The sequence below is a fragment of the Dendrobium catenatum genome, unplaced genomic scaffold (assembly GCF_001605985.2).
Source record: "Dendrobium catenatum unplaced genomic scaffold, ASM160598v2 fragScaff_scaffold_658, whole genome shotgun sequence".
Classification (NCBI taxonomy): domain Eukaryota; kingdom Viridiplantae; phylum Streptophyta; class Magnoliopsida; order Asparagales; family Orchidaceae; genus Dendrobium; species Dendrobium catenatum.
Window position 1 is genome coordinate 150,233 of NW_021319120.1, and position 16,589 is coordinate 166,821.

The following is a 16,589-nucleotide window of genomic DNA, read 5'->3' on the forward strand; positions in this document are numbered from 1 at the left end:
TTTAGTCCATTACAATGGAGTTGGAGTTCTCCCATCTCTATCAATCTTCGTTGTCAAGAGAAGTCTACCTTATGACGTGTGCCTCTACATACAGAGAAAAGAAGCGAAATTTAATTCAGCCAAGCGGCCTTCTTAGCTGTGAGAATCTTCTGTGAAAGAGTAGGCATAGACCCTTCTCTATATATAAATATTTTTGATGACGATGAATCGTCCGCTGCCATTCTGACTTAGTCAGGGCGTTTGGAGGTCCGTAAACCCCGGTCAATCTAGACAAGCTACCCACGTCCGCTGCAGCCTGAGGGGATCGAACCCGATTTAGAGGTACCCAACTGTGCTCGCCCATCAGCCGAGGTAAGCATCGGTGGGTCCCCCCTCTATATTCCTTAACCATTTTTTTAAACACCCATCCACTCGTCTCAAGGACATTGACACATAATTTAATACTATTGTTGGTCCAGCTAAAATAGTGCTAACAGTAGAAGAAATAAGGATCAATAGATGGCGATTTGAGGACTTCTTTCTCTCTAGACTTGTCCATTATGAAATTAGAGATGTCACTCTCCTTGTACAAATTTACTGTATCATTTGAATTTGTCCATTTTCTTTTACTTCAATGAAAGAAAAAAGAGAAAAAAAAAAAAAAAAAAAAAAAAAAGAGAAAAAAAAAAAAAAACAGAAAGAAAGGAACCCGTCTGGCATAAACTGAACTAAATGATGAACACAAACTGTTACAGAGAGAGAGCGAGGGAGTTTGGGAGGGTGGTATTAGAAGAAACCAGTGGTTTAGTTAGTCCACTGAAGCAAATAAAAGTCGGCAAGCACAATAAAAGAGACAAGTGGAAAAGGTAGAGATAGTGAAACAAGCTTTATTCTTCAGTGATTTCCACCCATGGAGAAGAGGTGGACTAAGCTTGTCAATCTGCACAAACATTATCCAAAAGGTGAAGAAAGAAGCTTGAGCTTTCTCTGTGTCCTGAGGCCTATATCTATATGAGAAGAATATCTGACAGATTCTTACAAGAAGCAATCAAGCAATCAGTGAAAGCTCTATCAAAAAGAGTACCTTCAATAGCTGGTCATAATCTTTTTAACAAATTATGTCTCTCTGGCAGTCCTTTCCATAATTATCAGAAGCCTGCTGCTGCTGCTGTTGCTGTTGCTGATGATTCTGCAGCCAAATACCCAAACCATCAATCCCAAACTGTTCTTCTGCTTTCATTCCATTACACAGGTCAGGATTCTGGTTCTGAAGTTCTGTGGATAATGGAACTGAGCCATTAAGATATTCTGACCATTTGAGGTCATCAGTTTCTTCCTGGAGCTGGACATTTGTATCTTTCTCTGGAATCAGCTGGGTCCATTGAAAGATGCTTCCGTCGAACAGGGGATCATTGCTCCCACTGCTTGCGCTGCTGTTGCTTGAATTCCCTGTCTCCCAGTAGAATCCTGATGGAGAATTCTCCATTAGGAGAGAAGTTAGAGGCTTCGGCTCCTTCGAAGTTGAAACAGTGGATCTGGGAACAGACGGGAGTAAGCTAGATGCGGAATTAAAGCTGAACTCAGAGTTGGAGTTGTTGTTGCTAAAAATTTTGCCGCTTTGATTATACCAAAACTGCTGGATTTGGCCAATGTTACTTCCACAATCAGGGCTGTAAGTTAAATTTGGAAGAGAGAAGTAGCTGGCTGCTGAAGAATTGGCTGGCCTTACAGAATTATTTGGAATACCAGTCTCCGGTGGCTGCACAAGATGCTTCGCCGGTTCTGGTTCTGCAGCTGGTTGATCGGCGGAGTCGATTTCGGCGAGCTGTCCTTCGATTTCAGCGAACGGCTTGTGCGTGTTGGGGTCTATGCCTCTCTGCCTAAGCTTCTTCTTGATGCAGGAATTCCACAAGTTCTTTATCTCGTTATCAGTTCTTCCGGGCAATTGTGCTGCAATCTGAGACCACCTGACGAACAAAAATTCACCAAATGTGATCAATTTGCCAATTTGGATCCAATTATTGGAACCCTTGAAAAAAGATGGTCGTCGGCGGAAAAATTGAATCTTTTATCAAACCTGTTTCCTAAAATTCCGTGAAGCTCAATGATGAGGTTCTCCTCCTGCTGCGAGAAAGTTCCTCTCTTCAAATCAGGCCTCAGATAGTTAATCCACCGCAGCCTGCAGCTTTTCCCGCATCTCTGCAGGCCTGAAAGATACAATTTTCTTTATAGAATAAATCTTTATAAAATTCGCCTAAAGGGATGAAGGTATTTAATTACCTGCAAGCTTAGGCACTGAGCTCCAGCATCCATGGCCATACTTTGTGATATGCTTGAGGAGCTTCTCATCCTCCTCAGGAGACCACAAGCCCTTCCTCAACTTCTGCTTATAGCAGCAAGAGTGCCTCCCCATTCTCTGAAGAGAAACAAAGAAGCAGTAGCTTATGCTGAAGAGGAGAAGAGCAGGAGAGAAGAGAGATGGCTCGAGAGCTAAAAAGAAGATGAGAGGGTCACAGTCAACTATGGTTTCTTCCTTTCCTTCTCCTTTTCTAATGTGGTTAATTCTCTTTGCACATAAGTCTTATCAAAAGCTTTGAGAGAATGCAGAAACCATGGTGGGGCTAACATCACAAAGATAATTGAATGGAGGAAGAGAATTCAAAGGAGGAGGACAGTAGTAAAAGCTGGTAACATCTCTTTAATGGTAAGAAACAAACTGTAGTTGCTGTACTTTTAGTTTCAAAAAGCTATTGTGAGCTAAAAAACAGAGGTAGAAATGAGGGAAGTGCTTTCATTCAAGCAACTGCCATGAGTAGTAAAGAGTTTTTTTTTGGAAGAAGATAAAGAGGCCATAGGCGGCCTTAAGTAAGTACATTGGATTTCTGACAAGTTAATCTGTGTCAGATTGAGCTTGGAACTTTTTGCTTTGTAGAGGGAACTTTCTCATGAGAAATTATTACCTTGTAAAGTTTCGTTACTATGAGAGAAGAAAGAAGATGATGGGGGGAGGGGGTTGTATTTCTTCGATGGGAAGGGAAATATTTTATGTGGCTTCAGGGATTTCTACTGGATTTCCTACTGGGAATATCAACTGAGAGTTGGAATAAATAAGGGAGCATTTATTACAGGGAAGGGGAAAAAATAGCCTATAAATTAATATTCAAGTGCTATTTTGTTGGATAAGAAATAATGACCAAACGAGGTGAATTTATTATTTAGCCCTTGTTTTCTTAAAATTTGTCCCATTCAGCTGTACTTTATATTATATCGAGCAAGATTTATCATTTTACCCACCAATGCTTAGCTTGGTTGGTGGGTGAGTGCGGTTGGGAATCCCTCAACCCGTGTTCGATTCCCTCGCACGACAGCACTCCTCTAGGAGGGACCCAATAAGCGCGGGCCACGAGTATTAATAAATGTGGGTTGCTCGTCTACGTCAGCCGAGGAAACTAGTGGACATCGCCAAGCGCGTCACAAGCTGATGTGGCGACGGGCCGATACTCCCCATTCTCAAAAAAAAAAAAAAGATTTATCACTTTTCATTCTACTGATGTCTTGTTGTTGTCCCGAAGTGTTGGGCTGTAAATGAACTGAGTGTTTGATAAGTACTCAGAGTTTGGTTTGATAAAAACTTGTTTGTGATCATTTAATTAAATAAGCTTGAACATTTTCTTAAATACTTTATGATTTAATAAATAAGCTTGAACAACTATGAGTTTGACTCATTATATTCATTAACAGTGTCTGAAGCTCGTGAACATGCTCAATAAGAAACTCAATTCTTGATTTTTTTTAGATAAGAAGCATAATAATTAAAATAAAATATTCGTGTGCAGGCTCATTTGGTAGTTTAAAATAATCCCTAAAAATGTTTGTGAACATACTTGTTAGTATGCTCGATATAGCTCATTCGTAAAGCCAATAAACATTTAGAAGTAGATCTCGTTTATAGCTTGATAAGACTCGTTTGTTTAAACCTTGATAAATATAAAATAAACATAACATGAACTAAACACAAATCAAACATTAACATCCATTAACTTAAACGAACCAAATGTGAACACGAACATAAAAGCTCAAAGTGAACTCAAATGAACATGAACAAGCTGAAAATAAACGAACACAAACATGAACCAATAGATACTCAACTAGGCTCGGTTTGTTACAGCCCTGGCAAAGCGGGCGATATCTAAATAAAAGATTATCTCCTAGAAATTTATATAATTAACATGAATTTTGTATTATTTGTTTATCTCAAAGCACTTCAATTTTCAAACAAAAATTTTTTTTAATCAATTTTGGGATTATTTGCATTGTTTTTTAACCGTAGGAACTTCATTCTTATGAGACAAATCCGATGAGCTCAATATCCCTAAATTATGATATCATTAAGGAGCTCAAATGCTAAGAAATTATCAAATGTTTAAAGGGGGTTATTCTAGGCCATTTGATGAAATGTTAACATTTTGGTAAAACTAATCAAAAATATATAAATATGCCTTCATTTCACACATGAAGGGGAGAATATTTGGGTGGAAAGAGTTCAAACCTATCAATACATAGATTGTAGAGCTCTATATGTTGATCAACACCTATGGTCGCTCTTGTCCAATTGTGGACAATTAATATTGATGATGCCACAACTTTTTATGTTTTTGTTGATTAGTGTCTATTATGAGTGTAAGTGACCCGAGTCAACTCAAATTTGACTCGTTAACAAGTTCAAGAGCCAAGATTCAATTCATGAGTTCAATCTAAAAATTGAGCTCATATATTAAATGAGCTCAAGTTCAAACTCGATAAGGCTCGGTTGAGCTCGCTCGTATGTCCAACAATTTACCTAATGTGTTGGTTAATGAAATAGTTGTTAGGAGTCTTTCATTAATAGGACAATAGGGAGAGTAATTAATATGAGCACTTATGTCTTTTATTAGAGGTCTGCATGCTTAAAACTATCAAATTTGAAAAACTATATTAATTGTGAATTTAAGATGCAAATCTTAAGAAAAAAAAGAGGGTTGGAAGTCATGGATGATCATGTTGACACCTGCGAATGATCACATCGATGTCTTTCTACAGTGGAGGATCACATCAACATCATCTTCTTGTCCGACATAGTATCACATCGATGCCATCTTCTCTAAGGTAGGAGTATGTCGATGCCTTCTTCTTCATAGAGCGGAAATGCTTTGGTTCAACATCACAAGCTAACTCACGAGCTTACTATTATTGCCTCAAGTCGAGCTTGATTTGAGTTCGCAATTTGGTCAGTGAGTCAAGCTCGAGTTTTTCAACTCAAGCTCAGCTCGATTTGGTTACGCCCCTATTGTCAACTATTGTAAACCAATGCTAATATTTGTCATCAGCCTCCACCAGCCAATGTTGATATTCATTATCTCCCTCCATTAACAAAAGTATACATTTGTCATCACCTGATCGTTATTGTGACCCGTTGTGTAACACCTAGATGCATTTATTATCATCCAACTAATTTCACTTTTTGTCAACTAGCATCGAAATTCATTTTTCAGGTAGCCACTATCGCCCCTGTTGTGAATCAATGTCGACACCTGACATTATTAGATGATTTCCTTCATCAGTTATTGATCGACGTCAACATCAATCATAACATGATCACCATCGTCTATCTCCAGCTAACATTGGCATCCGTCATCACTTGACTAACTTTGTTGAAATTTAACCCACAACAATGATCCTTTTTCTTTGTCTTTCTTCTAACATTCTCAACAACTCTTTCAAAAGATTAAACCGACACTCCATGCTTTATTATTCCCTCTTCTTAAGTTGAAGAGAATATTATATTTTTTGTTTGGAGTTTTGTGTTTAATGGCTTTAATGAATTAGTTTGAAAACAAATAGAAAATGACAAAGCAAGCATTATGTGTGAATTAGTTGTATTTAATTGCAATGTGAAAGCATCAACTAGTTTTAACTCATTTAGATTTCATTGTTTGGATGAAAAGATTGCTTTCATTTCCTGTTCTGAAATTAATTTCCATTTTCCAGTAAAATAAGATATAAATGGAAGTTAAGAATCACATTCCAAAACCAAGCAAAGTGATAAAAGAAATAAGTGCAAAATGATAAATACTAATGAAAGTCTCATATATGGAACTTATTAAAACCAGTCAGTCCCCACTAATAATGACCATAAATAATGCCTATATTTGCATTTTACCACTGTTTAATTATTTAACTTCTTTAATTTGAAACATGCATCCATTTTTATATTTTCAAAGCTCCAAATAAGGGCGTAAACGAGTCGAGTCGAGTTTGAGTCGCTCTTGACTTGAGTTTCAACTTAATTAATTTATCGATTTTGAGCTTGAGATTGAGCTTAATTTTACGAGTTAGAGCCAACTCATTTATTATGAATGAGAGAAAATGATTAAGATTCAAACAAATATTATAATAGAATAGTAGCTCAACGGGCTTAGTTGGGTTGGTGGGCAAACATGATTGGGAACCCCTCAAACTCATGTTCGAATCCCCTCTCATGTGGAGTGACCCCTTAAGTGGGGAGAAAATAACTGCAGGTCCTGCATCTATGGGGCTGTTTGCTGGTAGGCTTATCGAGTGATTAGTTACATCGTCAAGCGCCTCCTAAGGGGTGGCAGTCGATATATACCCCCATTTCCACACAAAAAAAAGCAAAAATATTGAAGAAAAAAATAAAAAAAATAAATCACTTATCATAAGAGAGTGAGTTTAAATAATTTTAACAACTTTATAATTAAAATCTTAAATGCTAATATATTTTAAGTGAATTGTATATTAATATTATTTAAACGAACTGACTCGCGAGCTACTGAGTCGTGTCAGGCTAGTTCAAACCTGGGCCACGAGCCATTTTCAAGACGAGCTAAAGCCGGCTCACGAGTCACCCCCTAGCTTCAGAGGTCAATTAAGAGAATAATATCATCAATTATTTAATTTACAAGGTACATAAAAAACTAGTGAACTTAATTTGGGTACAAAGAATGAGAAATAAAAATAGTTTGGAAGAGAACATTATTTAATCTCATCAATTATTAAGGAAGAGTAGTGTCATGATTGAATTCATTCATGTGATGCCTCTTGTAATATGGAATTAAAGAAAATGAAGGGTAGGGATTTTATAATTCCAGAGATATTCTGACCATCTGTTTTGTGTGATTTTTATTCACTTGGGCCCCTTTTAATCTTTTTTTTTTTTGTAAACACGGCTTTCCTCTCAGTCCTTTTTTTTAGCTTTCATCTCTTCAAATCCTGGCTGTTTCCAGCTTTTGTGGGGAGCCCATTTGCAATAAAATTGCCGATAAAGAAGGACAAAATAAAGAATTGGGGGGTATTACATTCCAAGTTTAAGAAATTGTAAATCCAGAAACTGTAAATGTAAGGAAATATTTCTATATATAATTTTTTTTTTAAGTTCAGGCTGAATAGCTTTCGTCATTAATTGCAATAAAATGCCTTTTAATTTTGTGTATTCTGCTTTTGCAATTTTGGAAATAGTTTGTGTTTTCATGCAAATATGGTCCGGGCCCGAAGGCGTCCATCTAGCGGCCCGCTGTTGCGGTGAGGGTGAAGGAAAAGTCAAATGTAGATCCAAAGCATAATGATGCAGAGTGGAAAATATAGAGAGCGGTTGCGACAAACAGGAGAAATTGAGAAAGTCGGGGGTTGACCTGGGTATGGGCTGGATGACCCGAGCCCAAGTCTAAGCGATTCCATTTTGGGTCCAGGGTGGGTCGGGCCAGCTGATCCGATTTGGGTCTAAATACTTTCATTTTGGGTCTGTTTTGATTAGAGATCTTCGTTTAGTCCGATCTCTGCAGAAAAAAAAAAAAAAAAAAAAAAAAAAAAAAGCTAACGCTAAAAAAAAAAAAAAAACAGAAAATAAAAGCTAACGCTGTATATTGTTGAATTGGCACTTTGGATAAAGCTTATGTGTTTGATTCGATTTAGTCTACTCTTAATCTTATCAAACAGACTTAGACTTCGTTTGGAACGGCTTTCTTCCTGCTTCTTAAAGCAGCTTTTTAGTACAAAAAACTGCTTTTAGAATCGGTAAAAAAAGCTATCACAAACGAAGCCTTAGTATTATTTGGAATAGCTTTTTAATTGTTTTGCTTTTCTGATCCTAATTTCTATTTGAATAATATTTTTTTGCTACTTTTAAAAAAAATTTATGCTTGAAAATTATTTTTTGTAGTATATTTTAAAAGTTTATTTTTTTTCACAATAATTTTATAATTATTTTTATAAAAAATTAGTGTAAGAGAGAAGATAAAACCTCTCTCTTCAAAATTCATTTAATTATGATGCTGAGAAATTCCTCATGTTTATGATAACTTAAACTGGTCATTAACGCGTTAACAATTGAAAAAAAAGGATAAATACATATTGATGATAAAGTAATTATATAGGTAAATATTGATAATTATACTATTTTTTGGTGGAATTTTTATCAAAATTTAAGTTTGTAGGCTTTCAGTTGTCAGCATATGAGATTATGGGTGTGATGGTGATATTACACGAATGTTGCATTAATTAATTCTATGTTTTTCGAGAAAATAAGTTATATTACTGATCTTATAGATTTTCATTCATCTTGCTATATTTATGTTGCATCATGGTATATTCGTGACAGTAAAGAGATATAAAGTTTAATATATATCATAGCTTTATATGAAGATCAAACACACAAATAAATAAAAGAGCAGGTTGTAACATTCATAAGTGACACAAAGATTTTTTTGTAGAAAATCCTAAAAGGACAAAAAATCACAGGCTGGCCCAAATTGAAAGAATTCACTAGTGTTGATTGTTGATTATAAATAATGTTCTTTTTTGAAGGAGGGTGTTGGCTCAATATAACAAATATATATTGTATGTAGCATATTACATAATTGAGTTGGGAGGATGATGACATGAGAGCTGTTCTCAAGAGAATGTTGATATATTCCTTTATTTGGTAGGACCATAGTTGGACGACAGAGGTCCGTAGGATTGTAGTCGATGATGGTGGTCAGAAAGATCATAGTCGAGCGAAGGTGGTCGAAATAATCATAGTCGGGTGACAATGGACGGAAGGGCCGTAGTTGGGCAACGACGGTCGAAAGGATCATAGTCTAACGACAGTAGTTAGAGGAAAGCTCGTCAATGGCTACGATATGGAGGTTCGTCGACAATGGTCCGGAGAAGATTTAACAGTAGCGTCCTGGTGGCTCAAATTCGTTGGCAGTGGTGCTGGGGTGGAGCTCCTGGATTCTTCAAGCCCATAGCTCTTCTCTTCCTCCTCCTCATCCCTCCGTTTGAAGAATGAGAGGCAATTTATAGTTTTTTTAGAGTGGTATGCCTAGTAAATATTGAGAAAACCAATGGCATATTGGAAGTGTTATATCGAACGACTCATAATGATTCCTTGGATCCTAAAGCCCCAACAGCGCTTCGAACCTTTGATTTGGACTCATTTGGGCTCGGATTGGGTTGATCTTGGTGTCGTTGGGTTTGTATTTCCGAGACGCTCAGTTTGACTGTAAGCTCGCTGAAATCGGAGTTCATATGCTCCCGAAATTATCTTTTGAAGTTTCCAACTAGGTTTTGCCTCGAGATTCGTGCCTGATCAAGATAATTTTGCGATGCCGTATCAAGAGGTAATTTATAATTTTTTTTAGAGTGGCATGCCTAGTAAATATTGAGAAAACCAATGGAATGTTGGAAGTGTTCTATTGAGCAACTCATAATGATTACCTGGATCCTAAAGCGTTTATTAAGCATTTAAATGCCTTAGAGATGTAAAAATTGAGTGATTTTAGGCTCGTTGGATATATCTCTTCGAGCTACTCGATTCGACTTTAATCATGTCATATTTGGACATCCAATTAATGCTCTGAAACTTTCAAGTAGGTTTTGGTTCTTTGATTTGGGCTCAGATTGAAAAAAATTTGATGCCGTTGGGTTCGTCTACTTGAGATGTTTAATTTGACTGTAAGCTTACTGAAATCAGAGTTTGTATGATCCCGATTTTAATTTTTGAAATCTCAGACTCATATTTAGATTGAGATTAGCGCCTAACCAAGACGAATTTTTGGTGAATATCAATTTAACTCTCTATGTCAATATATGTATGCTATGGTGAAAAACGTTTTGAGCAAGGATGAAGTGTAAATTTGATAAGAGAATTTCTACTATATATGCCTCATATAGTGATGTTTTGTGCAAGAAGTTATTTGGCCTTGATACTCTCATCATCTTCTTCATCAATTAATAGTTACGATAAGAGTTCCAAGTGAATGTTTCTATCTCTATTTGGCTAGCCGGCGATTGTCATTGAAAGTTGGTGATTATATGATATCATACATTTGCACTATGAATCGTAAACCCAGCTTCAAAGATTGCACAAAACTTATTCTGATCTTGATCGAAAAATGGTTGGCTCATCATTCATCATTAAATATTAACAAAAAATTTATTCAAATCATATTTTTATTTCAAAATTAGATAGCAACAATAGTTTAGTAAACTTCAAACATTATTTAAAAAAAAAAATGATACTTTGATGGAGATCTTTTTTTTTTTTTTAAATTAATGCTAGAATATTATTATTTACATTTTTGCTTCCTTTTGAAATTGAGTCATTTGAGTTTATCTTCTTATATATGCTTAGGTCACATATAGAGCTAAGGGTGTAACGAAGAAAGATATTAAACATTTTGAAGCTAATAATATCTTTGTTTTGAATATAAGAGGCAAGCAGGTGCCTTTCCTAACAGCAGACATAGCAAAATTAGGCTTCTAATACATAATTATAAATCTAATCAGATATTATGATTAGTTCATCTAAGCATTCAAAGTTTTCTACTTTTATCCAAGGCTTTATTTTAGATAATTAAATCGATACAAAAATAATCGATCATTTTGCTTATAAATATGCTTATCCTAGAAGGAGAATGATAATTTTTATTCTCATAAATAATACTTTATATAATCATCAAATTTAATGATAAGGGGTACATTATAAGATTTATTTATATATATATAATTATGTTTATCAATTTTTGTGATAATATTATCATTTATTAACTATGTTAAAACTATCATTATGCTTTATTTAAAGTCATCTTAAATATTTAATTATTTCATCAATCAATACAAATATCATCAACTCATCATACATTCAATTCCAAGCTATTTATATGTTTTAAAATTTTGATATTAATAAAATAATGCATTTAATTAATAATCAAATGATCATAAATTTTGATTATGGTAACAAAAAAAAAGTCTTGATCTCGAACAATTATTACGTCCTCTGACCGGACGTAGAGCTACGTTCGGCCGCCAATAACATGTCGCCACGTGCTCTTACTCTTTACCGCGCGGCCCGACGATTTGATTCGGACCGGAGCCCGGGAATGCTATGTTCGCGATTTTCTCGGTATTGCTCGGTATTGCTAGGTATTGCTTTGCAAAAACGAGAAATACCGGTCTGTGCAGACCAATACCATGCAAATACTGAGTTGTACCGAGTTTTTCTACAACTCGGTACAACTCGGTATTTGCTCGGGATTTGCTCGGTATTGCTAGGTATTTGCTCGGTATTGCTAGAAAAAATTCGGTACAACTCGGTACAACTCGGTATTTGCTCGGTATTATTAGGTATTTGCTCGGTATTGGTTATTGCCGACCAAAATCGACCAATACCTAGCAATACCGAGCAATCTTGGGTCAGTTCCGGATCAAGTTGTCGGGGCGCGCGGCAATAAATAATGAAACGCGTGACGCGATTCTACTGGCGGCCGAACGTAGAGCTACGTCCTGTGACCGGACAAAATAAAAATCCCTTGATCTCACATTTCAAGATGATAGCATAGTTGGAGGGCCAAAGTAATTCTCCATTAGGAGAGAGAGAGAGAGAGAGAGAGAGAAATTATATCAGTCTTTATCAAATTATGAAAATCATATTTAATTAGTCATTAGGTAGAAAATAGCTTTCTTAGTACTTTCTAAAATAAATTTTTAGTCCAAATATATATAATTTAAAAATAAAAAAAAATATATTTTAAAAAACAGTAAAAAATCTATCATAAATGAAACCTAAGACTAATTAGATAAGAAACTAACCTCCCTAAGTGCTTGCCAAATGATCATGAGTTCTCATCAGAACTATATATTCTTTAAAGATATTTGCCCACAATTAAGGGTTCATTTGGGACGGCTTTTTATTGTTTCTTAAATCAACTTTTTAGTACGAAAATTAATTTTTTTTACTAAAAAATATTTTAAAAAACAATAAAAAAACGGTCCCAAATAAAACTTTAAAACTCACAAAAGTTTCAAATAGTTGTAGATTATAATGCAGACTCACACATTACACCGAATCAAAGCTATGTATTATTATCTCTTATCTATATGTTGATCAACGATTATTCTCCAAATCATTTTATACTTATCTTAGGAACATAACAAGCCTAATATTAATCTTTAAAATATCTAAGGGCGTATTTAGAATCATTTTTTGCCAAAGTGTAGTATTTAATCAAAAAAGCTTGCAAATATGAGAAACATCCTCCAAATCTAATATAAAAAATGATCAGTAGTCTAATATAATGTGATTGGTAAGAAAGAGTTCCTTCTTGCTACACTTTTTTTTTTGGCTTCTTCTTGCTACTCTCCTTTCCTTAATTAGGACCATATCGTATATGCTAAGAACAAATCATACTATACAACGACATAAAAAATTAGCATAATTAAGACATGATCTATATCCTCCAAATTATCTTCTTACCATCCATCCAACCACTCCACATTTACCCCTGATCTCTCACATATTTACAGGTCATGCCATTCCAGAAAATCTATAAATAAACCCTTCATTTCTCTTGAAAGGGGATCCAAGCAAGAAGAGAAGAAGATAAGAGAAGGAAGAGAAGGAAGAAGCTCCTCCTCGATCACAGCCGGAGTTTCGCTGGACCACCATCGGAATCTCGTCGGACCATCACCGGACCACCACCTGAGGCCCTCACCTTCTTGGACCACCGCCGGAGGCCCTCACCTTCGTCGGACCACCACCTGAGGCCCTCGCCTTCGCCGGACCACCACCTGAGGCCCTCGCCTTCGCCGGACCACTGCCGGAGGCCTTCACCTTCGCCGGACCTCCACCTGAGGCCCTCACCTTCTCCGGACCACTGCTAGAGGCCTTTACCTTCGCCAGACCTCCACCTGAGGCCCTCGCCTTCGCCAGATCATCACCTAAGGCCCGGAGTTCTGCCAGACCATCATCTGAGGCTCGAAGTTCTGCCAGACCATCATCTGACATCCGGGCTTCTATCGTACAATTGTTACTTGTAATCTGATCGCCCTCGGAGGCGAATCAGCCCATTGTAACCGACTCAAATTCTAGTGAAATCATTTTTAAGTGGGCTAGGCCGCGTGGTTTTTCTCCTTTCAAGGGGTTTCCACGTAAAAAATATTGTGTTATCTGTGTGTGAGCTGGATATCCGTGCAAAGCTAAGACATATAAAACTCTATCGCTGTGTATATTCTAGCCCGTATATATATAATACTTACAATCTATATCGTACATGCTAATCAATTAAAGATAATTTTTTTAGAACACATAAATAAACTAATTATAATGCATGATCTATATCTTATAATCTGATAAAAAAGAGAAGATTTTTTTTTCGGGAACCATTCTAATGAACTAAGCATATTGTATGATATAAGTATCATACAATACGATCTGACAGTAATTTCTTATAACTACAGTTTTACATTTTTAGTTAAAGCTCTTTATAAATACTGTTCTATAAACCCTAAAACATAATTTTTATTGTGAGATGATGGTGTTACTTGAGAAAATGGGAAGAAAGAGTTTCTTTTTGCTACCTTTTTTATTTTGATATTTTTTCCATTACTCAAGGTGAGGTTTGTTTGATATTATGCACTTTGGTTGTTTGCCCTAATCATGACCTTGATCCTCTGATTTAAGAGCCCAAAGTTTTGATTTAATGAAATTTTATGAAAGATCTATTAATCTTGAGGAATAGCTACTTGTATTGTGAAAATTAGCTAGTGGGCTAGAGTAGTCATGTTTTTCATGAAGAAAATCGATGTGTGAGTTTCTCCAATACCTTGTGAAGGAGGAACGTTTCTCCATCTCATGTAGGGGTGTCAATTTCGGGTCACGGATCAGGTTCGGGTTGAACCCGAAACTGACCCGGTACTATTCGGGTCAACCCGAACCCGACCCATTTCTATAAATGGGTCGGTTTTCCGGACCGAACACGACCCGCTTCGGGTCCGGGTCAACCCGACCCGACCCGAATAACATGAGTCGAACAAAAAATTGCTAGTTTTCGGATCCAAAAAAGGGTCAAACTCCTTTTTTCGGGTCAAAAACGGGTTATCGTGTCAAAACGGGTCAATTTCGGGTTGACGGGTCAACCCGAACCCGACTCGATTTTTGAAACGGGTCAAATTATTGAACCCGAACCCGACCCGTTTCGGGTTCGGGTCAACCCGAACCCAAAATTTTCGGATCGGATTTGAGTCGGATTTTCGGATCTGGTCGAATATTGACACCCCTAATCTTATGTGCAGCAAAAGGAGAGAGCTAGCTTAGCGGAATTCTCAAGGAGTTGGAAAATAAAAGTAGACTAGTAGGTCAAATCACAGTAAATCTAAGTTGCAAATTTTTGTCTTCATTTTATTTCTTTTAGTACTTAGCTTACAATATCTATCATTATGATTATATTCTCTTTTGATATGATAAGCATGAAAAAAAAATTAAATTTTGTCTTTAAAAATTTTTGATCTCATCTCTAAGCTAAACAAAGTGTTTTTAAAAAATAAAAAGAAAAAAAGAAAAATAATAATATATTGGTTGTTCTTATATTTGGGATTGAATCACATATTTATTTATTATTTTAAATTGATTAGTCCACTTAGTATTTTATTTCATAAGTTTATTACTCATTAAGATTTAACAAAAATTGAATTAATTTTAAAAAGGCAAGACAATTCAATCCCCCCTACCCCCCTCATCTTTTAGTTTTTAGTTGTGCCTAACACTACAAATTTTATGAGAGGCCTGAATAAATTTTGCTCATGCTATTAATACCAAATTTTTCAAAAAGTGTACATCTTCAAGCACTAATGCCTTTGCCCTTAGTGTGTTTTTGCAAAGACATGTGCTACTTGCATTAATGCTTCGTTTGAGATAGATTTTTTTATAATTTTCTTACAATAGCTTTTTAGCACAAAAATATAGTGAAAATAGTAAAACAGTAGTGATCAAACTTCGTTTGGGACTGTTTTTTTATTGTTTCTTAAAATAATTTTTTAGTATAAAAATTAAAAATTTTATACTAAATACCTGTTTTAAGAAACAACAAAAAATTCATCCCAAACGAAACCTAAGCCTTAAAAATTAAATCTCTTATACATTCCCTATGTTTTATTAACTATAACAGTGAAAGTCATATGTTGCGTAGTCCTTAGAAATCCCAAATTCAAGGGATGTGGTGAGAGAACGAGGAATTCCATCTAGTAGAGTAGGTTAAAATGAAAGATTAATATAACCTTGAAAATTATATCTAAATTTTGAAAAAGTTATAATTAAAAATCTTCTTTAGCCACAACTTAAAAAAATATACAATGAATGCAATCTTAATTTAATCATATTATTAAAAAATAAGATAATATTAGCACCCTTAATGAAAATAAAGATTTCTGTTTTTATCGGCGTATTAGTAAAACTGAAGTTAGAGAGGCTTTAAAGAAAATGAAGGGTGGAAAAGCTGTTGGACCTGATGATATTCCAATAGAGGTGTGGAAATGCTTAGGAGATGAAGGAATTTCATGACTTACTAAACTTTTTAATACTATTTTGAATACTAAAAAGATGCCAGATGAGTGAAGAATGAGTGTGTTAATTCCTATTTTTAAGAATAAAGGTGATGCACAAGATTGTGCGAATTATATATGTATTAAGTTAATGCGTCATACTTTAAAACTATGAGAAAGAGTTATGGAGCATAGGTTGTGACATGATACTGATGTTTCTCAAAATCAATTTGGATTCATGCCGGGTAGGTCGACTATGGAAGCCATACATTTATTAAGAGGTTTCATGGAGAAATATAGAGAAAATAAGGAGGATCTACATATGATATTTATTGATTTAGAAAAAGCATATGATAAAGTTCCAAGAGAAGTGCTATGAAGAGTTCTCGAAAAGAAATGAGTTAATAATGCTTATATTCAAATCATTAAAGATATGTATGCAGGAGCTATTACTTGTGTTCAAACACAAGGAGGATTGACCAAGTATTTCCCTATTTCGGTTGGATTACATCAAGGATCAGCCCTAAGTCCATATCTTTTTGCTTTAGTCATGGATGTTCTCACTAGACATTTGCAAGAGGATGTACCTTGGTGTATGCTTTTTGCTGATGATATTCTTCTTGTTGATAAGACTAGAGAGGGAGTTGAAGGTAAACTTGAATTATGGAGGTCAACCTTAGAGTCTAAAGGTTTTCGCTTGAGTAGATCTAAAACGGAATATATGGAGTGTAAGTTTAGTAGTAATAGACCTAGTG

The 16,589-nt window shown here is 35.5% G+C and overlaps 1 protein-coding gene across 1 annotated transcript; it reads right to left on the reverse strand.

The window, feature by feature from the left end:
- Nucleotides 1-675: 675 nt before the first annotated feature.
- LOC110093341 (transcription factor MYB61) lies at nt 676-3,170 on the reverse strand. Its single transcript, XM_020818191.2, has 3 exons — nt 2,260-3,170; nt 2,057-2,186; nt 676-1,946 (listed from the first exon to the last, which is right to left on the reverse strand). Exons 1-3 carry the CDS (start codon nt 2,390-2,392, stop codon nt 1,088-1,090), a joined length of 1,122 nt encoding a protein of 373 aa, XP_020673850.1. The 5' UTR covers nt 2,393-3,170; the 3' UTR covers nt 676-1,087.
- Nucleotides 3,171-16,589: the final 13,419 nt, after the last annotated feature.